The 27810-nt window shown below is 33.2% G+C and overlaps 1 protein-coding gene across 3 annotated transcripts in view; it reads left to right on the top strand.

Annotated features, from left to right (window-relative positions):
• The first annotated feature begins 1301 nt into the window (after nucleotides 1-1301).
• Nucleotides 1302-27810, top strand: part of LOC136033130 (uncharacterized) — an 81390-nt gene continuing 54881 nt past the window's right edge. For 2 of the 3 annotated variants that reach the window (XM_065713768.1, XM_065713766.1), the window contains exons 1-6: nucleotides 1302-1546; nucleotides 5591-5809; nucleotides 9603-9776; nucleotides 12771-13026; nucleotides 17995-18150; nucleotides 22316-22460. In XM_065713768.1, the coding sequence (XP_065569840.1) occupies nucleotides 1346-1546; nucleotides 5591-5809; nucleotides 9603-9776; nucleotides 12771-13026; nucleotides 17995-18150; nucleotides 22316-22440 (1131 nt within the window). In that variant the 5' untranslated portion in view covers nucleotides 1302-1345 and the 3' untranslated portion in view covers nucleotides 22441-22460. Of the gene's footprint in view, nucleotides 1547-5590; nucleotides 5810-9602; nucleotides 9777-12770; nucleotides 13027-17994; nucleotides 18151-22315; nucleotides 22461-27634; nucleotides 27753-27810 lie in introns of those variants that run through there. The other variant, XM_065713765.1, reaches the window with a different exon arrangement.

Raw genomic sequence — 27810 nt, 5'->3', positions numbered from 1 at the left:
TAGCTTAAACACATTTGGTTTGCTTTTTGTATGTGAGGGGAGGGGTCAATTGTTTTTGGTTTTCCTTTTGAAAAATGTTATTTCTAGTTTTCTTACCTCTTTTTGCATTATTCTTGTTGTTCCATTCCTCTGGTTTCGTATTTCTTTTGTTTGTATTCTTTTGTTGTATTAATTACAAAAGAATCAGGAAATTTTAAAAAGAGTGCAGCTTTAATTGAATATGCAAATGAAGCTAAAAACGATCAAAAATATTTTACTGTTTTAGCATACATGAGATCCAAAACGAGCAGAAACTAAATAAACAATCATAGCAGATTAACATACATCAATACTAATATAAATAAATCAATAAAACTTAAAACGAATAAAGGTTTAATTAAACAGACGAATCAAGATTGAAACGATCAAAATCAATTCAAAAAAGAGCATGGGTACAACCTCTTTCCCTAACTGTAAAAGTCAAAATCTACTGCGTCATTGTCCCTTTGTTGAAATTGGCGCTTTACTACAAATGTTTTCTTACGTACTTATTACAACACTGAAAACAAAACAAGAAATGACAGTAAAATCAAGTTTTGAACTGACGTGCTTTTAAGCAGTTGATATCACTATGCATCAAATATTTAGTTTAACCTTATTTCTTCCCGAAACCGTTCACGACAACCTCATCTTCATTACAAATAAGAATTTAGCTCCTGCCTCCTTTCCTAACTTTAAAAATCTAATGCCTACTGTAGCATTGGCTCTTCACTGAAAGCAAAATATATTACAAACATTCTCTTTTCCAGTCAGTAAAGCATTCAAATGAAAATACATATTAAGCTATTCAAATTTTGCTCATTCAAGTTTATTTTTTATAAAAAGAATTTTACTTTTTCAATTTTATTTATTCAATTAGAATTAAACCTTTTGCTTCCTTATTGTATATTAAACACTATATGCGTTCATCTTCCTGTGGCAATTAAATAATTCTCCTTGTGATATAAAAATATTACATTCAGATGCCTACTGGTCCAGAAATTTTAGCCCACGACACCACTATGGGTGACAAGCAGACAACAAGCTGAACTTAATCGAGGAAATCAGGCTCCAATCTGGGTTTTTAGCCTGTTGTTAAGATATGTTCAAACCAAAAATGGCTTAAAAGATCAAGGGATACTGAAAAAGAGTATATATTACCAGGAAATAAGATTTAAACGGCTTGCACTTGCTAGGAAAAATGTCAGATTTTTTACAGTCACAACAGGATTTTCGACCGACGACAACGGATTCTCTGGTATGGAAACACTGTTAACACTGTAAACACATACAAATTACGCGGTATCAGTTTGAACTTGGATCAAGCATGGCTTTCGCTGTTCATTGGGAAGAACATTTTGAAGTCATCAAAGGACAACTTGCTGAAATTGTTAATGATGCTCAATTTGCCAATATAAGAATAATTTGTGATGATGGTGCAGTAGCAATAAACAGCTTTGTGCTAAGGGTTCTAGGTAGTTTCAAGACTGATCAAGCATTCAACAGTCAAACATCAATTACACTGAAGGTAGTTATCAGGCTATTAGCATTAGTTTATTACAATGATTTTTTCTTATAAGTAAATGAATTTGATTTACACTAAATTCATCCAGATTGCAAGCAAATAATTGAAGCAATAAATAGCAAACATTGCTCATTAAGGCTAAGAATTAGTGAAGACAAAAAGGTAAAATTGGGTAATGAAAAGATTTATCTGGTGTCCAGCTTTGCTTACCTTGGTAATGTTATTAGTAAAAATGGTGGGAGCAGCGAAGATGTTAAAAGTAAAATAGCAAAGGCTCAGGGTATTATTTGGTAAATTTTATGCTGTTCATAGGCCTATATTTAACTTACAGATAAGGTGAACATACCATTCAATGCCTTTTCTTATGTTCTTAAGAATTATAATAATTGCCTCTATTGCAAATTCAAATTTAAGCACTTTTTGAGCTCTTGAAAATTACAAAATAGGCTATTTCTAGTTTTTAGGCTTAAAAAAAGCTTACAACATTGGTCTCAAATTTTAAAACATTGGTTTCAAATCTACTGTTTCATTATAAATCCTTTTTTTAATGCTATATATGCTAATCCACAAGCATTCATTTTCCAGGATTGAGTTAGATAAATAAATTTTACAATATTGTGCTATTTTCTTCTTCCTTGATGCCAAATTTTAAATCAAAGTATGTATTGTTGGTCATTTTCAAAACAATAATATGCTATGTTTTCTCAGTGCAAAACTATTTATAGTTATGTTAGGTTAAAAAGTGCTTAAATTTGAATTTGCAATAGAAGCAGTTATTACATTCAAAAAGAACATAAAAAAAGGCATGAATTTATATGTTCACTTTATTTGTAAGTCAAAAATATGAACAATGAAAAATTTACAGTTTTTTCACATTAAAATAAACGTTTGGAAGAATAGGAAGATAAGTCTGCAAACTAAGATTAGAATATTGGAAGGTACAATGACAACAGTGAGCATGGGCACTCTGAAAAGCAGATAGAGATTTACTAGATGTTTCCTAGAGAAATCGCCTGCTGACTGACCATATTTCAAACAGAAGGCTGTTAGTTCAATCCCACTTTCTAGGCCTATATTAAAAGAAAGGCTGAGATGGCTAGGCCACATTCTGCAGAAGAAGGATGACAGTTTGCCAAAGATTGTCCTTTATGGTGAACCATCTAGGGCTAAACAAAAGCAGGCTGTCCTCATCTGGGATAGGAGGATGCCATAAATAAATATTGAAAGGAAATTGGAATATCTGGGGAGGGTGTAAAGAGGGATAGAGGAGGAGTGTTGGCCTCATGAGCTTTTTGCTGCAGTGAGTTGTTAGTATTAATAGGTAATGAATGCAATTTAAGCTAATGAAGGCTCTTCATTAGGCCTAGGCTATTTGTAATAGTTTGTAGTAGGCTAGATGACACTTAGAAGCAGGTTAATAGCCTAAAATTATGTTGCAGCTACATCTTTCCAGGTTATTGGTAAATTTAGAAGAGTTTACATTACTGACCTACAGAGAGAGAGAGAGATCAGTATATATATGAAAACTATTATAGCATGACTATTTTTTTTTTTTTTTTTTTTTTTTTTTTTTTTTTTTTTTACAAATTCATACATTTAAACAAAAATCACACAGACTACAGCTCAGTATTGAAAATCAATGTGAAGAAAAGCATAAATGAGTTGGTATAACAATTAGTTTGTACTTTGGGGGTAGAAGTTTATTTTGTAACTGAGTTTGAATATTGGGAGTAGAGCCACATTCAACCAAAATGAGTTGAAATAAAGTCAAATAATTTTCCAAACCTAAACCTACCAAAAATAGCCATCAATAAATAAATGAAAACCAGAACACACAGAAATTATAGCAAATATCTGAGTAAAACTTAAAAAAATGGAAACTAATATATGTGGGGCTGACACCCCTCATGCCTTCTGAAGACTAGAACATAATTTGCAGTTACTGGAAATAATCCTTGTTTCAAGCTGAATGTGAACAACATCATAACTAGGGCCCAACTGATATGGATTTCTGGGGTCTGATACCAATGTATTGGTATTGTATTTGTACAATAATAATATAATTTGCTGATAAATTCCCATCCAGAAAGAAAACCTTACCTAAAGTTTAAATCCTGCATTCTCTGCTGATATTTATTCCTGACTGGTCCTCCCTGATCTATTATACATAAAAAAAAGCCTCAATAATTCACTGTGGATTCCAAATAATGCAAAAAAAAAATATTCATTGAGAAAAGATTTAGAAAAAACAATTAAACAAAATAAAGTCCTTGTCTAGACAGTAAAACTATTTTAACTTGGTTTAATTATTAAACACAAGTATATGAAAATCCGACTTAAAAAAGTGTAAGATATTTATTGAAATTGATCATTTGAAGCCTAAATTTCAATAATCAGAATTTGTATTTTAATCATTCACAAAAGAATGAGAAAGTTCTCTAAATTCTGGAGTTTTTTTTTTCAAAAATATGATGAAGCAATAGTAATGAGTAGAGATCTCTTGGATACTCAAGGCATTATATACCTGCCTGAACTGAGCATCCACTCAGCAATCCAAACATACTTTGAATTTTCTTACTATTCTAAATTTAAAAATTCAGATAGCCTTTATTTGGAACAAAAATCATTTTACATAGGCTAAGTAAGATGAAGCAGAAGAAATAAAAAGAAATCTCCAGGATGTCCAGGGCCTTAAATTGCTGTCTGGAATCATCCAAAAAATTTGGAAGTTTCTCACAATTCCAAATTTTGAATGGCCTTTAATTTAAACAAAGATTATTTTCAGAAGCAAGATAAAATGAGGCAGCAACAATGTATACTGTATGCTATAACTATACTAACAAAAATGTATTTAATTTGCCTTGTTATCATTGTTTCTAAACCACAATCTTAGACTAAAAAAATTGGGTAGGTCAATTACAATGACAGTTCTGATTGATAGAAATTGTATACCAACTTTGGTGGAAATCAAGCCACAATTAAGAAATAAGTACTCACCATGTCTAGATTTTGGATTTTTATATTGAATTTTTGATCTAGTAGCTAACAAGTTCAGAAGACCTTGAACAAAGATATGGTAGAAATTGCAAGCATCTGGTGAATAATTTATGTGACATATTGTAGCTCAAAGACAGTTTATGTCCAGTTTTGCCCACAGAGTCTCAACTTTGTCTTTCATTTGTTTCTTCTTCTTTAGATTTAAGCCTTTCTGCTGAAACTTATTGCAAGTTTACAAATTCTATGGTGTTTTGTGCTTATATCACAAAATGTCTAACAAAAGTCAGTAAGCTATTGCTTGCTTGTAGTAGGGCCAGGCATGTTCCACCTTACATGACAAATTGTTGCTGGATTACAAAAACAGAACCTGACTGGACTCTACACAACAACATTTATCAAGTAGTACATTTGTTTTATGCTGCTTCTTGTCAGTTTTACGTGTATCTCCATGTGGTAAAGTAGCTATTCTCCCTGGTACTCTTTATTTAGAATACTTCAGTTGCTTCACTGCAATTTGACTGTTGCTTACAAACCTACAAGTGCTTTTCTTGTGAGAAGGATGAAAATGCAAGAAAACCTGACTGTTTATTTTGCCTTCATGTTTAACAATGCTATGGTTGTCAAGGTCATTAATGTTTGTGCATTAGGACCCAAATAACAACTCTAAGAAGGATTTTACCAGTTCACATTGGCTTATTTATTTAAAAAAAAAAAATTGATAAAGAATGTGTCTTTTATTTTCTCAACTTTGACTGGATTCTATTTATGTTGAAAACATTTTTTGGAACACATGGCTATTTGTTAATTATGTTCTGTAAGTTTCAAGGGGTATTCCTAAAAAACTATTCATTGTTACCTTAATGCCTTCACACAGAAGAGAGGCTTCTCTGTCATTGTAAAATAAAAAATGTTCATCTGAAATTAAGTTATTTGGCAAGCTTGACCCCCTTCCATTTCAAGAGAATCAGCTAGCAAACTCTCCCCCCCAGGATGTGACCTATTTGTATCTATGTAAATAATTGTATGCAACCCAATTTTATTTCTTTCTAGGGAAGCAAGCTTGAGAATGTTTATAATATTTTAAGGGTTGCCTGCACAGGAGAAGTACTTGTAGCTAAAGAACATGTTCCAAATTTGATTACTGCTGCTAGTTTCTTAGACGCAAAAGTAATCGTTGATGCATTGAAGAATTTCAAGCCTGGACATGCACTGAGATTTCAATGGAAAAACCATTATGTTGATATGAAAAACTATCTAGACAAGTCCATGGTATGTATTTCTTCTGGCTTTTTTGAATATACCAAAAAGTAGTACCAAAAAAAGTAGTACCAAAAGTAGACCTAATAAAATGATAAAGGCAGAGCAGAAGTTTCAAGGACAGAGCTGTTGCAGCAGAATGGCACTACTAGGTTTTACTAGCTAAGGATTGTGTAGGTTATTTATATTACTAGAAAATATATGTATTTGACAGAATAAAAAAGAAATGGTTCATATTGTAAGTGTATTTTGTTGGAGGTTCCTATTTTTATTGGTTGGTTATTAATGGTGAAAATTCGAATAAAAATGAACATGCTTGATGAATGAATCATACAAAAACAATAGGATATCATAAGCAACACTTGCTTAAGCGGTAAGAAGAAGTAGCTGTAACTATTAATCTTGCTGAATGTAAATTGAGAACTAAGTTCAATCACCATTTAAGTCCTCCATTTATGAAGTCTGCACCATCCTATAACATTGTATTTAGTCTTTTGTTTCTACATCAGACTCTTTTCTTCTCTATTTTTTTTTTTGCCTTACCAGTTTTGAGAAGCAAAATAAGAATAATAATAAAAAACATCAATGTCTAGTTTTCCCAATAAAATATAAAAGGTAGGCCTACCTTTGTTTTTAATCTTACTCTGGATTGTCATTCTATGATTGCTTTTATTACAGATAATAAGTTGGGTATCAAGCAGGTGCTAATTAGATGGATATTAAACTTAAATGAGCCAAAAATTCTCAAGTACCTAAAACTGCCCAATATCTGATTTGCTTCAGTATTCTAGGTACACAGTGGGTATGAATTTTATGACGCAGATAATCCAAACTAATAAGATAGCCAGCTTCTATTTATCCCCTTTAGTTAGAGAAATTGTGCACCGTTTAGCAACCCTATATGATACATTATTCTTCAAGATCCAACTTTCAATCATTATATTTTCACATATGAAGTTTTCTTTTAATATTTCTTAGAGTAATTTTAGAGTGTAATGGTAGTTCAAAGCTTGGGTGGGGGGAGGGTAGCTGCCCCCCAGTTTCTCCGAAATCTACCATTAAATTCCTCTGATTATATATTTTACTCTCCAGTAGTATATCTTGCTCCAGCAATATACCTTTAGATTATGATGTCTAAAACAGCTACTGTTTCAGGGTATGCTGCTTCAATGGGATATCCATTAAAAATATGCTATCATTTTTTTTCCAGGAGTGATTGTATCTATCTAGTTGTCACATTGAAAAATATTTAATTTTTAACAGTTATGAAGTATAAAGGTGTCAAATATATTGGTTTTTGGCATTCAAAACTAGGTTGCAAATATTGACTTAACAATTTTTATCTGATTTTCTTAATCTTAGTTTTAATGTTTTACTTTGAAGAAACTACTTTGATAATATATTATTTTTTATAAAAACTGAGTCTAAAGTCATTAAATATTTTGGTGTTTGATAACCAAGTTCAAAACTGTCAATATTGTTAGAAAATATCTGTCTAACGCTTCAAACTGAGTGCTGGGAGTTTATATCTTCGTGTTTTTAAGTAGGCTATTGTTTTGTGTATTTTTTTGTAATTACTTACTTTTTTTCATTTTTATATACTTTTACTTTAATTGACTTACTTTTTCAATTGCTTTTAGAAAAATGTTAGTCTCTAAGCTTCATGAAATAAAGAAAGTTTTTTCACCTGAAAATAAGGAACAAATTTAAAACTTAAAACGAACAGAAATTATTACACATACGAGGGGGGTTGCCCCTCCTCAACACTTCGCTCTTCAAACTACAGTTTTGTGTTACTTTATAAAAAGTTACTTATTGTTCTAATTTAACGACCCTTGTGTTTCAGGAGTCGTTTTTAAAGAATTTGGACAAAATTTGAACTTTAGTGTAAAGAGCGAGGTGTTGAGGAGGGAGCAAACCCCCTCATATACATAATAATTACTATTTGTTTTAAGTTTTAATGTTGCTCCTCACTTTTGAGTTGAAAAAATCGTTTTTTTGTTTCATTTCTGACCGTTTTTCAAATAATGCCAGGATACCTGGCTCCACCTCCATTGATAAACCCCCCTCCCTATAGAAATATCCTTTGGACAATTCAGTTCTTGCGAAAATTTACCCTGGACAATTACTCTTAACATCTCCACGCGTAAAATTGAATCGGTAAAGAGAAAGTAAGACATATAGACATTTGGTATAGGGATTCTAGAAAATTTAGCCAGTGTAAAATTTCAATCAATTCCTACTCCCCCTACCTCTTTCAACATTTATCTGAAGCCTCAGGAAGAGTAAACAGTTTGTCCATTAAAATGTACTTTTGTAGGAATCTACCGTACCCCCACCTAAACAATGACTCATCCCCCCCCTCACTATCGCTGATACGCAATTACAGATCACCAAACGTAGCCTAATTTCATTACAAATAAAGTGAATCAACTTGGTTGAATCCTGTACTGCCACCGTTTGGCATTACTTCTTTTGCAACTGGGAACCCTAAAATATAGTTATTGATACCCTAAACCACCCAAACTCTCACCCAACCACCACTGCTATTTTAGCGCCTCCCCCCCCCCCCTGGAAAATTTTCTGCCGGCGCCCTTACTGTAGTATTAATTGTATTAATTAGTTTCTTCTATACTTAGTGCTGAAGATGCCTAGTTTTATGCAAGCGAAATATCTGTCGTTTAGTTTGTCTTTTCCTTTCCATATACTGACCCCTTGTTTGACCCCTTGTTTTGTTCTTCATTTTGGGATTTTTTTTCTCTTTGTCTTATCATCTCTATTTCACCTTACCTAGAAACTAATGAGGGTTTTATTGGGGTTACATAGCTCAAGCCTTGAGATAATCACAAGATATTTTTCTATGGATGCTCCAAAAGGATTTGATCTTTGGTTCAAATAATTTGCATTTGCAAATTTGTATATTTGCATTTATATAGCACCTGCAAATAAAGACACATAATCGATGCATTTGTAAATGGAAATATATACCATAGATTTGCAAATGTATAAACATCTTTCTTGAAAAAGATTTCTCTTTGATTAGACAATATTTAGGGAAAGCTATACCCATATATATGTTGCCCTTATTTAAAATCAACTTTATCTCGTTCCTGCTCTAAAAGGAAAATTGTATGACCCCCCCCCCCTAAAAAAAGTGTAAATCTGGCCCTTAAAACTAGTGCACTTTTGTGTGCAAAAATAAATTTATTTAATCTTCCATGCAATTAGAAAAGTACACGTTTGTATGCAAAAAAATTTATTGCATCTTTCGTACAATTAATTGAGGAGAAAGTACATACTTGTTGGGGAAGCTCTCATTATATTAAAACATTTTTGGATAACTGAAACGGGATTTTGGCGGACTGAAACGGAATATTGGGATCTATTTAATTGAATATTAAAGGTTAGCAGGGGCTGGATAAATGTCCACATGTAATGCATGCTAAAAATCAAGTATTATTCTCCTTTTTTTGAAAATAAATTTCATAACAATTTAAGCAGGTTATATATATTTATATATATATATATATATATATATATATATATATATATATATATATATATATATATATATATATATATATATATATATATATATATATATATATATATTAATTTTTAGTATATAATGCCACATTATATGCTAGAAAAATATTATCAGTCATTTTTTATTTTATTTTGGGTGTTGGTGCAACTCTGAATGCACCCTGAAGAGCCTATTTTAGTAGGCATGTTCATTATCCAAAGGTTTTCAAGGTGTGTTTGGTGTAGCAAATAAACCAATTGACCAATTCTATTGTTTCAGACAGACGAAAACCAGTGTGACGTGACATTCAGGACTAGAAATGGTGTAATACATTCCCATAAGGCAGTTTTATCAGCATGTAGTGGATATCTCCATAGTCTTTTCCTTGAGCTGCCACAGAAGAGTCCAGTTCACCTTGAAATTGTTGATACAGATCTCGAATCCCTGACAAAAGTGAGTATGAGAAGCTCACTTTTTGAAAAAACATAAGAAGAAAAAAGAATTGCCCTATTTGTGCCCTATTTTAATAATATTCTGCCCTATTTTAGGTTGAATTATCTTAAGCTAAGAGCGAAGAAAGCAAAATTCATTTTTGGATTATTTAAGATTGAGTGAATATTTAAAAATACAGGGTTTTTACAATCTGACGCAGCTTTGGGGGGGGGGGGGAGAATAATGAGTTGATAGCTCACTTTGAGAACTAACACTGAATAACTTTTTTTTATATTTAAAGCGCGAGCCCACATCTTCTGTATGCTTAATGGTGATTTATAGACTCCTTTGTCTACAACAACTGCAAATGCATAGTGTCATTTCAATAGCCCGAAAAGGCTACGAGCGAGACATAGGCTGAGATTGAAAAAAAAAAAAAAACAACTTCACTTAAGCCTTTATATTTAGTTAGCAAAACGTAAGTGTACAAGTAGATAATGAAAAATGCAAATCTGAAACTGCTACTGCAGAAATTAGAATAGAAAATATAGAAGGATAGAATAGAAATATTTGAGTTAATACAAAACTAAAAATCATCAAATAAAGAAAAAAAAAGAAAATTGAACTAAAGAAGAAAAAATAAACTCTATAGCCAGTTTTCTTTTGTTCTATTTTGTTGATAAAGGCTTCTTGAATGTGAAGCCGACATCTTTGAGATTTTATAAGTATGCACACTTTTTCAGTCTTAGTTAAGATATTTACCTCTTATTTATGTATTTTAATTAAAAAAATTTTATCCTTAGAAAAGTGGTGTGATCTAAGAATCTCTGTGCAAATTGTCTTGATGACATTCAATATAATTTAAGTTAATTATAATTATTATCAATTTTTTTTTGTATAATTTATTATCAATTATCCCGACAATGGCACATCCCTAATTATCTTTTCGAGTGTACAAGCCCTCCATTTTTTTTTATAAATTTGACTGGATAATTCTATATTAAGTTTGCGATTATTTGGCCTGTATACTTATTAGGTTCTTCATTGTCCTATGTGCACGAAATACAACCCAAAGTGGGTAAACGTGTAAAATTAAAGTCGAACTTTGGGAAATGCTCAAAAATACACATAAAAGAGAGACCAGTAACTAAAATGTTTAAAATTTAAATTCAAATTTGAAGAATTGGTAAAAAATACAAATGAAAAAGAGACTAATGTCTTAATTGTGTGAAAATCAAAGTCAAGCTTGGAAAAATACTATAAAATACGAATCAATTAGATATTAATGTCTAAAAATAAAACTCAAAATAAGAAAAATGTTATATCGTAGATATCCTTCTTTTGTAATGATCCTACTGACTTTAACGCCAAGTTGTCCGAGGGCAGAATGCTGCGCACGCTCTTCCTCTGCCCCATTTCATTTAAAGCTTAAGTCTTTTTTTTAAATCCCTCCCTATAACCTCTATCCACCCCATTCGTGAACATGAAGGGTCTCATCTGCGATCATGTCTTTAGAAACCACCAAACGGCTCGAGGTCAGATTTGACGCAGTTGAGCCAAGTCTTTGGTTGCCCTTCGTGCTGTTTCCTCCAATCAGATGCTGGTTTGCAGCGTAGGCTTTGATTTGTAAAAGACTCGGCCGGTTATCAGCAAACTTGGCGGAAACAGGATAAGCCGTGAGGTTGAATGATAGTTGTGATGTCATGCTTCTGGTCACATCGTTGGGGGATGATCGTATTTGGGATTCGGTTGCTGAGACGTAACCCCAGTGTGCTCTTCAGGCATCTATGTTCAAAAGTGTCGAAGGCGTGTCCTTCGGCGACTTTTGAGAGCCACGTCCTGCAGTCGTACAGTAAGACCGATCGGACTAGGGATAAAAAAAAAAAGATAAGAAGAAAAATAAAGAGATAGGATAAAAGGAAGAATAAAATGGGAAAGATAAAAAGAAAATAAAGAGAACGATAACAACTACATTCTTTAACGAAAGTAACTATAGGAATCAGATCTTTGTAGTTTCTTATTTAAAACAGTTTATCTAAAAAAAAGGTGATGCAGAGGGGGGAGGGGAGTTGGGAGAAGAAGAATCGTCACAGGAAGTTAAAGGTAAAATATTAAGTAAGTATTGCTTCTAAATTTAGAAAAAAAGATACAAAACTTGTCCCTTCTACATGAGCACAATCAACCTTGTACTAAAATGAACGGAATATTAGAAATTATGGTTAGTTATGTGGCTATTTAAGGCAATATATCTCTGGAGGATTGAGATTAAAAAATTAGGAGGAGGGGGGGGGGGGTCCTGAAACTCATTGTAAATAATGTAGAAATGGAATTATGAATAGTAAAATCAGAGTAAACAAAGACAAAAACTGGAAAGTTGTTTATTTTATCAATCCTGAAACAATCGTATATTTCAATGAAGGCAATTTTTGGAATCAAGATGATTTCTACATTTTATTTTTAGGAGGTTAGGGGTATAGAATTTGAAGGAGGGAGATCAAATTTTAGGAGATTAAAGCTAATAAAATTAGGAATGGAAATATTAATAAATAAGGAATAGAGAAAATGCATATAGAGAAATAGAGAAAAATATATATTCTCTATTGACCTTGCAACAGTTGTTCAATTAAGTTAAGATAATTCTAGAAAGTAAGCTTAGTGATGGATTGCCGAATGGCACCCTTCGTGAAAGTAAATAGTATGTATATAATAAAGAACCGGCTGAGATGGCTTGGAATCATAGATGGGAGGGTAGTTAATTTTGCCAAGATAAAAATAGCCTAGTTAGTTAAAAGATAAAAATAAAGATATTAAAAAAAAATAAAAAAAAATATAAAAATAATAATAAATACAAAAAAATGATAAAATAAGTAAATAATAATAAAATAAATAATAATAGTAACAATAGTAAAAAAAATAATAGAAATAAAATGAAAATAACGATAAAACAAAATAAACATAGACTAGTCTAGTTTTTGTTCATAGAAATAACTTAAAAGAATTATTCTATCACTTCAGGTATTGGATTTTTGCCACAATGGAGAAGTGAAAGTTATAACACCTTGTGCCGATATTAGGGACATTGCGAAAGCTCTTGATGTATCTGAGCTTCATGTGGCTCTGAATTCAATTGACCAAGAGGCTGAAATAATTGAAAAGCCGATTGTTCATGTCATTTCAGAAGTGGCTAATCAAGAAAAAACGTTTGGAAGCTTTGTTGGAAGTGGTTTTTTCTCGGATATCATAATATCAGCTGGTGGAAAGTATGTTAAAGGTAAGTCAATCTCCTTTTTATTTTGGTTTTCTTTTATTTTAAGAAGTTTTTCGGAATAATTCTCCATAGAAAAGGAAAGAGCGGTAGTAAAAAGCAAGTATGACTAAAGTCATATAATTATGAAAGATAAACGGGCATAGAATTTACTATGAATGAATAAACCTTGTACGAACAGAGATTACCACAAATAAAATTTAGTTGTATAAATTTGTGTGCATGACTGACATGACATATTTCATGATGACAAATAAATTGTCGTGAAATTTAGCTAAGATGGCTTGGAATATTTTTTAGCAAAAACTATTTATTTTCGCCGTAATTGTAAAAATGATTTTTTTTTCACATTTTCTGGCAATTTTCCTAATCCCTAATGTTTCGAACATGAAATAAACTACAAAAAAAAACCACAAACAAATTTAGTCATATAAATTTGTGTTTATGACTGACATGACATATATCATGATGACAAATAAATTGTCGTGAAATTTAGCTAAGATGGCTAGGAATATTTGTCGGTGAAAACAATTTATTTTATTTTCACTGTAATTGTAAAAATGATTTTTTACCGCATTTTTTGGCAATTTTTCTAATCCCTAATCTTTCGAAAAGAACTTACGAATTTCAAATATGGCTATCAGCTATTTTATTGCATATATGCTCTCACTACTTGCACCAGGCTAAATGAATTTTAGGGTAGAGGTTTAGAAAAGGCTAGGAATATTAGTCTGCGAAAACAATTTATTTGCGCCGTAATTGCAAAAATAATTTTTTTCATTTTTTTCAGACAACTTTTCTAATCCTAAATGTTTCGAAGAGAACTTTACAGTTTCAAATATGGCCATCAGCCATGGCTTGCATATATATATATATATATATATATATATATATATATATATATATATATATATATATATATATATATATATATATATATATATATATATATACTCTCTCTACTTGCGCCAGGCTACATGACCTTTAGAGAGAGAGAGAGAGAGAGATCGGTATATCTAAAAACTATCGTAGCATAGAGCTAAATTCAGTTTTTTCACAAAAATCATACATTTAAACAAAAATCACACACTACAACTCAGCATTAAAAACTGATGTGAAAAAAGGCACAAATGAGTTTGCGTATCGATTGGTTCGTACTTTGGGGGTTACAAGTTTATTTCGTAATCGAGTTCGGCTATTGGGAGGGGTTGGTTCGGGTAGTAAAGATCGGTGGCTCTTATTGGCTAGGATGAATTTTCCAAATTGGTGAATAAGGTGTTCCAGCCGGACTTTAAGTGGAGATAAATTTAATTTAGCGAGGGCTTGATCGTAGGGTATGCCACGGTCTCGGAGTATAATCCTTGTTGCTCTTTTCTGGACGCACTCTATGTCGCGTAATAGGTACGCTGTGCGGATAGCAGATGGACCCCACACCGGGCACGCGTACTCGAGCAACGTGCGAACATAACAAGTGTAGGCATGGAGAAGGCTTTTAGTATCACACCCAAAACGCCTCATTTTGGTAAGTGTCTGAAGGCTTGCATTAGCCTTTTGGACGGTTAAATTAATATGGGCACTGAAACTACAGTCACTAGTGAAAGTTACTCCTAAGATTTTTATTTCGTTCACAATCGGGAAAGGGACTAGAGGCATATCTATATTCCGCTTCAGAGGGTTGAAACGAATTATCTTCGACTTGGCTACGTTAATGGTAAGATCATGACTTGAGCATTCGGTCTTTAGCTGATCAAATAACTGGTCTGAAAACTGCTTTGTTATGATAGTGTTTTCGACCAGGTAAGCGAGCACTATGGACAGATCATCTACAAACTTGTAACGGTCGTCGTGATGGTTAAGCAGGGAATTAATTACTGCCAGAAAAATTATTCCAGCTAATTTCGTGCCTTGTGGGGCCCCGCAAGAAGTATCTGACCATGATGAATCCGAATCGTTTCATCATGGTCAGGAATCGTTTCCTAATCCGGTGGCGGATTAGGTCAAAGGCCTTTCGGAAATCCACTGCGCAAATGTCGACGAAACAGCTACCTTTTTCAAGCCATTGGAGGACGCAGTCAAACATCCGTACTAGGTAGATTGTAGTACTACACTTGGGGAGTCCACCGTACTGGAATTTATCAATACGCCCATGAATTTGTTTCAGAAGAAACTTGAGTATAAAGGCCTCAGTTACTTTCGCCAAACAAGGTGTAAGTGAGATCGGGCGGAGATCGTCGCATGCATTAGGGGCGCGCTTTTTTGGTATAATTCTAATATAGGCCCTTTTCCACTGTGACGGGAAAATGCCAGAAGCAAAACACACGTTAATGATGCTGGACAGTGGTAATGCTATGAAGGCTGCATATTCACGTAGCAGTTTGGCAGGTAATTCACCAGGGTATGAAGATGTATTCGGTCTGATCTTCCATAATTCCGTGTAAACATCAAACTCACTGACTATTATGTTGTTCTCAGGCTCACATTTTTCAAGTATGGTGGACTTTTCATGAGCCGTAATAGTTGGATAGGTAGTACAGATCTTGGTGAAGAATTCACTCACTTCTTCTGCACTGATTAAGGACCCGCCATCATTGCTGATCTTTACACTGCTGTCAAAAGCTTGGCCGGCCACCTTTTTCACAGCGTTGTGCCACTTTTTGGGGTCTGAAGTAAGTAATTGGGAGGGCATGGTTTCACGACCATACCGAGCTTTGGCTTTCTTTACCAAAGAGACTATTTGATATCACAATTTCTTACCATTGATTATATCACCACGGGAGTAGAGGCGAGACCTCTCTTTTATTAGTGATTTAATAGCTGGAGATATTCATGGTTTGTCGTATTCACTAACAACAAATGATTTTGTTGTAAAGATCTTTAGTTATTGACTGTATAACGTGGCATTGAAATCGGATACCTTAGTTTCCAAGAGCCCGGTATTGTACTCTTCGGGGAAGTCATTTGTGCCAATCCATCGACCGTATTCACAGATGGCCGACTCCGTACAAGGACGAACAGAGACACGGGATAGTTTGGGCTTTGGTAAAGACTCTTGCTTTCCAAAGAATTGCGTTGTGGTCTGACATACCAACGGGACCAAGAGAAAAGGGAGGGGAGTAAAAATCATCACAATTTGTGAGTATAAGGTCCAATATGCCCCCCAAAGAGTGGGTGGGTATGTGTACTACTTGTTTTAAAGACAAAAAAGATGATAACCAACTCTTCTTGGTTTGGTTAAAGTCTCCTCCTATAATAAAAGCAGGGCTACTGTATATACTTCTCAGGTGATCAACAGTCGTTTGGAGGTAGAAGACCAAGTCACCCCGGTTTCTTGCACTTTCCGGATAATATAATGAAGCAACTATAATACAAGAAAAGTGCCGGGGAAGAGATTTAGGTTTGCAAATAGCCCAGATTCCTTCATGAGCTGGATCAAATAATTCCGGTAATAATTTGCAAGGGATGTCTTTCCGTATGTACAAGGCAACACCTCCACCTAGTCTATGCTCACCTCGATCAGCACGTGTGCTCAGGAAAATTTCGTAGCCTGCCATATGACCTGACAACCTATCAAGATTCCAAGTTTCTGTAACTGCGATAACTGGGATACTATTTTGACGGACGATAACTTCAAATTCTTCCATTTTGTTACACAATGACTGGCAGTTTATAACGAGAAAATTCGGCATTCTATTTTTCGAATTAAAAGTCACTGACCTTAATATAGGGGGAGGAAGATCATTACTAGTCGAACATACCGGAGCTTGATTGAAGGGAATAAGAGATGGCATATTGGCATTTGTAGAACAGTCTATCTTAACAAGGATACGTTGATGGGGTGAGGTTTTCGGAGCAAGACTAGTTGATCTTAATGAAACGATAATTGGGATCATCAGCTGACCTCGTTTTCCGCCACGCTTGCGGCATCGCTTCCGCTTCTTACGGTTAGACAGGAGCTCTTGGGGCAATGGTCTGTCATCTGGCGTTCTTCCGAGCAAATTTAATGTTACGAGTTTTGCAAAAAAAGATGGCGCCACAGTTAGCTCAGGTGAAAACAGTTCAATTAAGACTTCTTTATCATATTTGAATGGCATGGCACACACATAAGACTAACTTAATAGTGTTAATAACTATATTATAAATAGTATTCCTTCGTTATATTGTGTGAAACAGGTACAATTAAGCTGAACTTAGAATTTTTGCACAAAAAAAAGATGGCGCCACAGTTAACTCAGATGAAAATAGTCCGATTAAGACTACTTAATCATATTTCAATGGCATGGCACACACATTAGACAAACTTAGGAGTGTCAATAATTATATAATAAACAGTATCCTTTCGTCATATTACATGAAACTGGCACAATTAAGCTATACTTAGAAGGGCCTCTTTAGGGTAGGGGTTGAGAAAAGTTCCAGCTCCACTTTAATATTGATATTTCTTATCTTTTTTTTCATTTGTTGTATAACCAAGATTGCAAAATGCAGAAAAAGCTTCACATTATTCTTTCATTAAAAGTGTTTTTCTTTTTTTTCAAAATTCATGCCTGAGACTTGGAGAAAATGAATTAGCACAATTCATCATTTTTGATTTTGGAGGGCTTAAATGTTGAGGGGATTGGGGATATGTGCCCCCATGGTTTGTTTTTGCTCCCCTCCCCTATAGATATGTAAAAATATCACAATAGATCTATTCAGTTCCTAATTGTCAATAAATTAACGCTAATTTCAGTACGCTAGTTTTGGAGGGCTTAAATGTTGAGGGGATTGGGGATATGTGCCCCCATGGTTTATTTTTGCTCCCCTCCCCTATAGATATGTAAAAATATCACAATAGATCTATTGAGTTCCTAATTGTCAATAAATTAACGCTAATATCAGTACAAAAGTTCGGATTCTATTATGGCATCAACATTTCAGTTACACAGCAGCCCGTATTATCCCTTATCATTTGTTTATTTGTTGTTTTTTTTTCAGCTCATCGGGTCATCCTGTCTTCTTTCAGCCCAAAGTTTGGAGAAATCTTTAAAAAGATTTCGGCACGGGAGGCTGTCCTGTTTTTCACCAAAAATACCCATTCGGAGATACTTGGTGTTATTGATTATATTTACAAAGGACGTGCAGCAATAGAAGGTCGGTACTCAGTAGTAAGACTGGAAGGCTCAGCAGCCGCAACCATTGCTTCCATTCCTCCCACCATTTTTGTGGTTTCCCCGTATTTTCCTGGAAGTAAACTGAGTTTTTAGAAATATTTTTGAAAATTAACGTCTATAACCGCCGAATTTTAACGGTTATTTTCCTCAAAAATTAATGGTCAAATGTTTTCGAAAATTAACGGTCATTACCTTTAACTTTTAACAGTTATCCTTGAAAATTGAAGTCAAATATTCTCGAAAGTTAACGGTTCGCCAAGGTCAAGATGTAGATTCGTTAATTTTTGTCAACTTTAATTTTGGGGGAAATATTGGAAATCCATTTTTTTTTGAGAAATTCGAGGATAATGGAAATAGTAGCTGCCAACAAAATTTAAAACTATAAAAATATTTTAAAATGTTTTGCTGCTACCATTACTCGAAATTAAAAAGCAATAAACCATAATACAAACAAGAGAAATCCAGTTATTTCTATGAGTTTTGATACGAATTTAGTCTAATACTACCGTTACTGTTTTATAGACTTATCTAGAAAATAATTGCAACAAAATCTTTTTTAAATCCGAAAAGAGAATCGTTTGACGAATCGGGCTTATTTTTCACCAGTTGTACTGAATCGAGCAATTTAATATCTGGCTGGTGAAGTGCAACCTTAGGGATGAGTTATTTCAAATGAACAATGCTGAATTTTGACGGTTATTATCCTCGAAAATTAACTGTCAAACGTTTTCGAAAATCAACGGTCATTACCCTGAAATTTTAACGGTTATTCTTGAAAATTGAAGTCAAATATTCTCGAAAATTAACGGTCCGCAAACGTTTGTAAGATATAGATTCTTTAATTCTGGGGGGAATATTGGAAAATCAATTTTTTTTTCGAGAAATTCAAGGATAATGGAAATAGTAGCTGCCAACAAAATTTAAAACTATAAATTTTTTTTAATGTTTTCATGCTAGCATTACTCGAAATGAAAAATCAATAAAACATAATATAAGCCCGAGAAATCCAGTTATTTCTGTAAGTTTTGATACAAATTTAGTCTAATACTACCATGACTGTTTTATAGATTTATCTAAAAAATAATTGCGACAAAATCTTTTTTAAACCCGAAAAGAGAATCGTTTTCCGAATCGGTCTTATTTTTCACGAGTCGTACTGAATCGATCGATTTTATATCATATAATGGCTGGTGAAGTGGGACCTTAGGGACGAGTTATTTCAAATGAAAAACACTGAATATAAACGCTTTATAAACGCTGAATTTTAAGGGTTATTATCCTCAAAAATTAACTGTCAAATGTTTTCGAAAATTAACGGTCGTTACCCTGAAATTTTAATGGTTATCCTTGAAAATTGAAGTCAAATATTCTCGAAAATAAACGGTCCGCAAATATTTGCAAGATATAGATTCGTTAATTTGGGGGAAATATTGGAAAATCAATTTTTTTTCGAGAAATTCACGGATAATGCAAGTAATAGCTGCCAACAAAATTAAAACTAGAAACATCTTGAAATGTTTTACTGCTAGCATTACTCGAAAAGAAAAAAACAATAAACCATACTATGAACCCGAGAAATCCAGTTATTTCTGTAAGTTTTGATACGAATTTAGTCTAATACTACCATGACTGTTTTATAGATTTATCTAAAAAATAAGTGTGACAATTCTTTTTTTAACCCGATAAGTGAATCGTTTAACGAATCGGGCTTATTTTTCACAAATCGTATTGAATCGAGAAATTTAATATCATATAATGGCTGGTCAAGTGGAACCTTAGGGATGAGTATTTCAAATGAGAAACGCTGAATATAAACACCTTATAAATGCCGAATTTTAATGATTATTATCCTCGAAAATTAACTGTCAAATGTTTCCAAAAATTAACTATCATCACCCTGAAACTTTAATGGTTATCCTTGAAAATTGAAGTCAAATATTCTCGAAAATTAACGGTCCGCAAATATTTGCAAGATATAGATTCGTTAATTTTGGGGGACATATTGGAAAATCAATTTTTTTTCGAGAAATTTGAGGATAATGGAAGTAGAAGCTGCCAACAAAATTTAAAACTGGAAACATTTTGAAATGTTTTACTGCTAGTATTACTTGAAATTAAAAAATAATAAACCATAACATAAACCCGAGAAATCCAGTTATTTCTATAAGTTTTGATACGAATTTAGTCTGATACTACCATAACTGTTTTGTAGATTTATCTAATAAATAATTGCAACAAAATATTTTTTAAACCCAAAAAGAGAATCGTTTAATGAATCGGGCTAATTTTTCACAAGTCGTACTGAATCGAGCAATTTAATATCATATAGTGGCTGGTGAAGTGGAACCTTAGGGATGAGTTATTTTAAATGAAAAACATTCTATATAGTATAGTAGTAGCTATAGTATATTAATAGTATAGTATAGTAGTAGTATAGTATAGTATTAGTATAGTAGCAGTAGCTATAGTTGTAGTCTATATAGTAAGTATTTGCAAGGAAATACAATGTTGGACTGACATAAAATCAAAATACTTCACTTATTTAATTAAATACTTTATTGGTTTAATCAATTATTCAATCAAAACACTTCAATTATGCAAAGAAGTAAAAGACCATCTATTGAAATGGTATTTGACATTTTTACCTCGGCAGTGATTAATCTGATTTATGTTGGTTGTAACTTGATCATTGGGATTTAACCTGGATAAAATTTACCCTTAATTTAAATCAGGGAAGCTAATTTAGCGAGGGAAGAGTAAAGGGGCATTTGCGTTCTTCCTATTTCCCCCTTTTTGTTTTGTAAATTAACCTTTATGGATTTCATCGAAAAAATTGAAATTGCCCTCTTCTCTCCCCTTCAGGTTGCAGAAAATTGATTTTGATTTAAGCTTCTTTTTTTAAAAAGGATTTCAAAATATCTCCCCGCTTTCCCCTACATTTTCAAGTATTGGTGCCCATAGAACAGACGTACTCTTATCAATTAATTCTTTTTTTCAAATAGAACGTTGCTTTGGTGAAATGAATTCTGAATAACCTGAACCCTTTAACCTCTGGCGCTTTTGTTCCTATGTTTTAGATAATCCTAAAAAAACTTTTGTCTTAAAAAAATAAGGATAAAGATCCTCTAAAGACATTGTTGGCACATATGGCGTCGAATTGATGTTCCAGTTACTGGGTCTTTTTACAGGGACAAGTTGCAAGCTTGTTGCTTAACCTTGCGGTGTTAGGGTTAGAACCCTGGACCTCCTACTGCCAAGCTTGGTATCAATCCATTGTGATTTTACAAATGTTTCTACTCAATTGAAGCAGAACTGAGCAGAAACAGCAGAAACAACGGAATTGAGCAGAAACAAATGTTTCTGCTCAATTCCTACAATTGCCTGCTTTTGCGTATTGAAGAGCTATTTTTGGTGCTACAGTCAACAAACTTTTGCGAGTGTCGTAGTTTGTGCCGCGACACGCGCATGGTCCATTTTAGATTAGTTTTTATGTCAATTTTTTCAATCTTTTTAGATACAGAGAAAAAAATATATCCATAAAAAATGCGACTGATCAGGGCGCTGAATGAGAAAAATGAACGCGCGCACGCATATCCCGTGTTTAAATGTGTGTAGATTATTGTCATGTATAAAAAATGTTCTGATGTATATTTGATGTGAAATGCATCATTTAATTGTTTTTTGATCGTCCATATTTTCAATTTGGTCATATAAGAGAAAAAGTGCTACGTTCAATGTCGCACTTGCTACAATGCTACACATGATGAAATAGTGCTAAAATAGCACTTTCGTGCTACAGGTGGCAACCCTGGCTACAGCAAAGACTGTCCTAAACTGCTGCATATTTGTCTTTTCAAATATTTTTTTTTAGCATTGCAGCTAAAACCGATCTTACAATCAACATCTCCCCAAAATATTAGAAAAATTGAAGCAAAAAAGGGAATTTAATTCGAGTTCAATTAATTTGATTAAAATTGATTCGACTGATTTTCTTTTGTTTTCTTTCTGTTTGTATTTGATGTGTATGACCAATTATTTTTTGGCCAATAGTTTTCTTTTCCTTTCTCACAATATTATAATATCGATGTCTCTTTTATATCGACATGTTTTTTTATATGGATAATATCGATATTTCCTTTTTTTAGGCACAGAGACACAAGTGAGAGCTTTGTTATCTGAATGGATTGCTTTGGATCTTTTGCCAGTATCGCAACTTATCCAAGATGAAAATGTCAGTGGCTTGCCTCTGATTGGTGGAGAGGCTCGATAATTTCTATTGGTCCTATAAATGTAAGCTATACAATAATTATTGCTATGACCCCACTGTGTTTACTTTCTTGCTTATAAGTAGTGATAACCTGTGGAAGGTATTTGTCCTTAAATGACCTATCAAGTGTAAAAATCCTGTATTTTTCAATTCACTTTTCGTATTTTTTGACAAAGATGAAAATTGATGTGTTTTAACCTCTGAAAAATTGATGTTTCTTAATGCAGGAAATGCGGACATGAAGAAAACGTAAAGCAATGCTTGTTTGGGCTTAAAACCCCAATACACATACAAATAAAAACAATATGAATAAGGAGAGGAAAATAAGAAAAAGAAAAAAGGAAAAAAAAATGTTCAGTTACCCTGCATTTCGGTCGGTACGGGATTACACTTAAAAAAAGACACAATAAAAAAAAAAAAAAAAAACTAAAACAGCTTGACCAGTATCGCCTAAAACAAAACCAACATCTTGGCTCCACTTGAGGTCCACTCAACTATCAAAGCCATAAATATTCAGGCAAAATAGTTTTAATTCCTGCCGAAATCCACGAAAAATTATCCATGTTTCTTAAAGTCATGGGTAAACAATTCCATACATGGGGTCCTAGATGCCAAATAGAAAATCATCATTTTTTAAATACTATGAAAACGCTTCACATACCGCTGTATCAGATTGAAATGTCTGGCTTCTGGAATAATGCATTTTAATATACGTAATATATATGTTAATATGTGTTAATTTTCTTAAATTCTAATGGTAGCATGAAAATCCTTGAAGTACTAAATATCTCCGCTCCCTTTAAGCCCTCATAATGCTTATGGCTTTTCCTGCATGCTTAGACATGAGCTTTTCTGACTAAGGTTTGTTAGCCATGAGTATCAGATATGTCAATGAAATACATAGCCCTTATTTAATGTTCGATCGTTCCAGTATCTTTTAAAGGGTCATTCAAATTTTTTAGTATCTTTAAAAAATGAAACTATTCCAGGGTATCTTAAGCCTGATCTTAGTTTTGAAAAGTGCTATCTCGACAATAATAAATGCTACAAATACCTACATTCCTTTTGTTACAGAAGAATTAGTTTTTTTTTTTTGAAAAATAAATTCATGTTTTAAATGTGAAAGAAACTTTAAGTGAAGAAGAAGAAGAAAATTTTTCTTTAAATTTCTTTCTTTAGGTTTCTTTTACGTTTGTTTATGATACATAGAGCTTCCCACAAAGTTTATCAAGCTGAATTTTGAGTTGCTTAAAGTATAATCTGTTACAGCGTTACATGTCGAATTTCTTGGAATAAAATAAGAAACGTAAACATGAGTCAAGTTTCACAGTAAAAAAGTAACTAAATTATGTTTTTTATCATTCACCTTTCACAGCTAAAGCGGACGCATTCGAACTATGGACAAACCGCCTGTAGTCGTCTGTCGACAGCTAATGCGTTTTTAAAGAAAAATGACCGTAAATGTTTTGTTTGCCTGAAATTCACTCCCAAGAATGATTTTTTTTTGTAAGTCTAGAAATGTCTCATGAACAACATGGAAGTTCCCATTAATCATTTGATGAATCGTTATTGCTGAATCCATTAAGTCTGGAAATGTTAGAAGACTGTTCCTATGGGGTCAAGGCCCTGTGGAATGTCGCAGCAATTACCCATGGGTCATAGTTGCGGAGCAACATATGCAACCATATCTCACTGGTAGTATATTTGAATGCCCCCGTATCACGTTTGCAAATAGTATATCATTATTGTAAGCTATTATTTGCAATATCACCGTGTGATTCCAGGAATTCTGAAATGAGTTCTGTATGTACGAAGTAATTGTAAAATTCTATATCCTCTAATATTCTTATTTAATATTTAATAAGGATGTTATATAATCTGTAAGGATATTATTGTAACCTAAATTTTAATTGTATCATTTATACATTTAATTGTATACATTTAATTTAATTGTATAAAATATTTAATTGTATTTTGTCCTTGTTTAATATTTTAAATATCCTTATGTAATATTTAAATTTTACATCCTGTAATGTCCTCATATCATTTTTTTTTACCTGTATTAAGAATTTATAGTATTTACTGTGTTTAATGAATATCCGTAAAACAATTCATTGTGTAAACCTTTATTTTTTAGAGGATATAAAAGGATTTGAAAAAGTGCATTTCTTCTTGCTTACTTTTCATGGCATTGAATGTCTAAATATAATAATTGTTAAATAAAATTTTAGAAATTCTAAAAATTGAGAGCTTCTTTTAGAAATTAGGATTTCTGGTATTATTTCTCAAAATTTTATGAAAGATACGGAAATCTGCTTAGGTTGTCCAAGTGATAATACGTTCTGTTGTTATAAAGTTCTATTGGTGTTAAAGTTTATTGTTCTAATAAAGTTCTATTGGTATTAAAGTTAACTGACTTCTAAAATGTCAACCTTCAAAGCTACTCAATTTTATTTAGGTAAAGTGCAAGGAATTCACAGAATCAAAACTGCAAATAGAAAAGTCACATGGAAAACCCATGTCAGCTTCAGTTCTTAGAAGATTTAAACCTGTATATCCGCAATGGAAAAAAAAAACTATTTATCAAAAAAAAAATCTGATGCGCTATGAAAACTTCGGAAATGATTTCCAAGTGAACAGAGTAATTTCGTGTAAAGGACAGTTCCCGTCTTCCCTGCTTTTCATGGAATTAGTCGATTAACTCAAAAAATCGTAATTTGATATTCAAGATCGACTTTTTCAGAATTATTTCCCAAAAGTCTGGAAGACATGTGCAATCTGTTCTGTGCTTATCAGACAGAAAATTTAGTTTTTCTGCTAGTTTTTCTGCTAGAATATGACATAAAATTGTTGGGAAAAGTTTGCTTTCTCAGCAAGTTGTGTTGCGGAGCAAAACTATAAGGATGTTTTACGCAAGACTTTCCAGGAACTTTTGAACACAAAATTGGAGCGTCTAAAATTTTACAATGCAGAAGACAGATGGATTAATTTTGTAGAGTATTTTGTGACGTCCCTGATGGTGTCTTAGGAAGCAAAGCTAGAAACGTAGTTAGGAACGTTTGTGAGAATGGTTAGTGTTTAGTAGAAAGTATATTATGCTACATTTACTATATTACATTTTTAAGGGCTTTTTACGGTGATCAATGGGGTGTAGATCCAAAGTGGTAAGAGATGGAAACTCAGGACTTTTTCTTGGTGTGAGAATCGAGGTAGAAAAGTTCCAGTGAAGTGTGTGCAATTTCCAGTAGTTTTCCAGTAAAAAAACGTCATATTGTACATGGCGTCAGAGCAATGTTTTGATTTTTTTTTCCTTTGATTGCGACAGTTTTAAGACAGATCTTGATCTTCTAAGAACAGAAGTTTACGTTGGTTTACCATAAATAAAGTTTCTTCTGTGTCTTTTTTTATTGGGAAGTTTTGATTCCGTGAATTCCCTACATTTTATCTCAGTAAAATGTCCTAGTTTCGAAGCTTAAATTTTTGGAAATCATATAGTCTTGAATACTGATAGAAATTTATATTATCTCTTCGAAAACTAAAAGTAAAAGAAAAAGGATACGGCATTAGACTTCACAGTCCGTACCGGCGGTGCTGATCTCCGTTTCTTGGCCCTTCAGCCAGGAAGTGTGGGGGGTTGGGGGCCAACCATCCTGTGCTTTCGCACATCCTTCCTGTTTACCTTCCCCAGATTTCTCCAGGTACCCATTTAGAGCTGGGTCGACTCTGGCTAAGCTTACAGAGTCACACCACTGACCCCCGTCCCAAACTGAAGAATTGGATACACTGGGACTCGAACCCGCGTCCTCTCAGACGAAGACGCGTCCTCTCACTTCCGAATCCAGCGCACCAACCCACTCGGCCAGGACGGCTCTCTTCGACAACTGGACCAATCTTAATCTTCTAGGAAATGAAGTTTACATTTGCTTTTCAGAAACATTTTTTTTTCTGTGACTTTGTATTTTGAAGTTTTTATTCTGTAGGATTCCTTACTTTTTAACTTTTTAGACTTTTTAACTTTTCAGAGATAAAATAACTTTTAATACTGGTAGAACTTCATATTGTCTGTTCAAAAACAAAAGAAAAATTTTCGTGTGTCTCATAAACTTTCCGCAAGTAATAACAGTAATCCAGATTTAAAAAAAAACAAGTTCTTTTTTTCCAAAATTTTTAATTTAGATGTAGTTTCCCAGAAAATTTCGAGTTTGTAAATCCGAAATCCGACCATTCTGGAGCTACAGACGGCTGCGGACGAAAAAAATAATCCAGCTGCAATAGCCGCTGTTCTGCAACGCAGAAAAAAAAGAAGAAAAACAGCTACCAAAGCAGTATTGTTGTACAATTTCTAAATAAAATTTGAATAATTTTGAAGTTTGAATGCTATTTTTTTATGTACATCTGAAAATTTCAAATGTTAATTTTTTTTCTGTCCGGCTCATAAAAAAGTAATAAAAATGTATAGAAACAAATGTTTTTTGTGTGTTTTTTGTAAATAGCCCCCTCCTCCGCTCCCGAACCCAAATACAACCTTTCAAACAAAATCCTGGATGTGGCCTTGAATATGCTCCGAATTTGGATTTAAATCTTAGCCCTGAACCGAGAAATCTGGATAGAGTAATTTTTTTGGCTTTCCTATACTTTTTTTTTAGTTTTGCTTGCTGAAATACTGGTCAAACATGGTGTCTGATTTCCATTTGGATGTGAATATACTTTATATTGTTGATTGTTCTAAGGGTTTTGCTTAAAAAGTGAAATATTTTATACGAAACAATAGGGGAGGGGGGCTTTTCAGTCTATCCTTTCAACCCATGTGGATGCCACATGCAACGTCTGGAGTCCATAAAACTAGTTTTCTTCTTTAAAAAAATCGCAAACATCAGGGGTCAAACTTCTGTTTTCAGTATTCTTCAAATTTTTTATCTTTTTGTTTAATTTCGGGCGAATAACGGTATTGGCTAGGCCACGTTTTACGGACAAAGGATTCCCAAAGAGTATCATTTTGTTCGTCTATGTTTGACCTAACGAAAAACAGGTTGCCTCCAAATGGGTTGGGCAAAAATTAAATAAAAGAATTTAAAGGAAACTTGCACAGGCATATTGGCCTCACGTAACTCGGTACTTCAATGGATTGTTACTAGTAGCAGATATCTTTTGATAGCCCTGTTTTGAGATACCTGTTACTAGATACCTTTATTTTCAAATATGCTGATTTTACCACACTGATTTTCTACCAAGTGCAGATCGATGTTTTTATAGAGCTTGAAACTACATTCTAAGTTTTTGTCAAAGGATTAGAATACATTTTTTTCTCTTTTTTACATTTTGCTGTTATAGCTTTGAGAAGTCGAAGCGAAATCTTATTGAAAAAGCCGTTTA

Source organism: Artemia franciscana, chromosome 11 (assembly GCF_032884065.1).
Source record: "Artemia franciscana chromosome 11, ASM3288406v1, whole genome shotgun sequence".
NCBI lineage: Eukaryota > Metazoa > Arthropoda > Branchiopoda > Anostraca > Artemiidae > Artemia > Artemia franciscana.
Note: the sequence above shows the minus strand (reverse complement) of the source record. Positions and strands in the feature narration are given on the sequence as shown.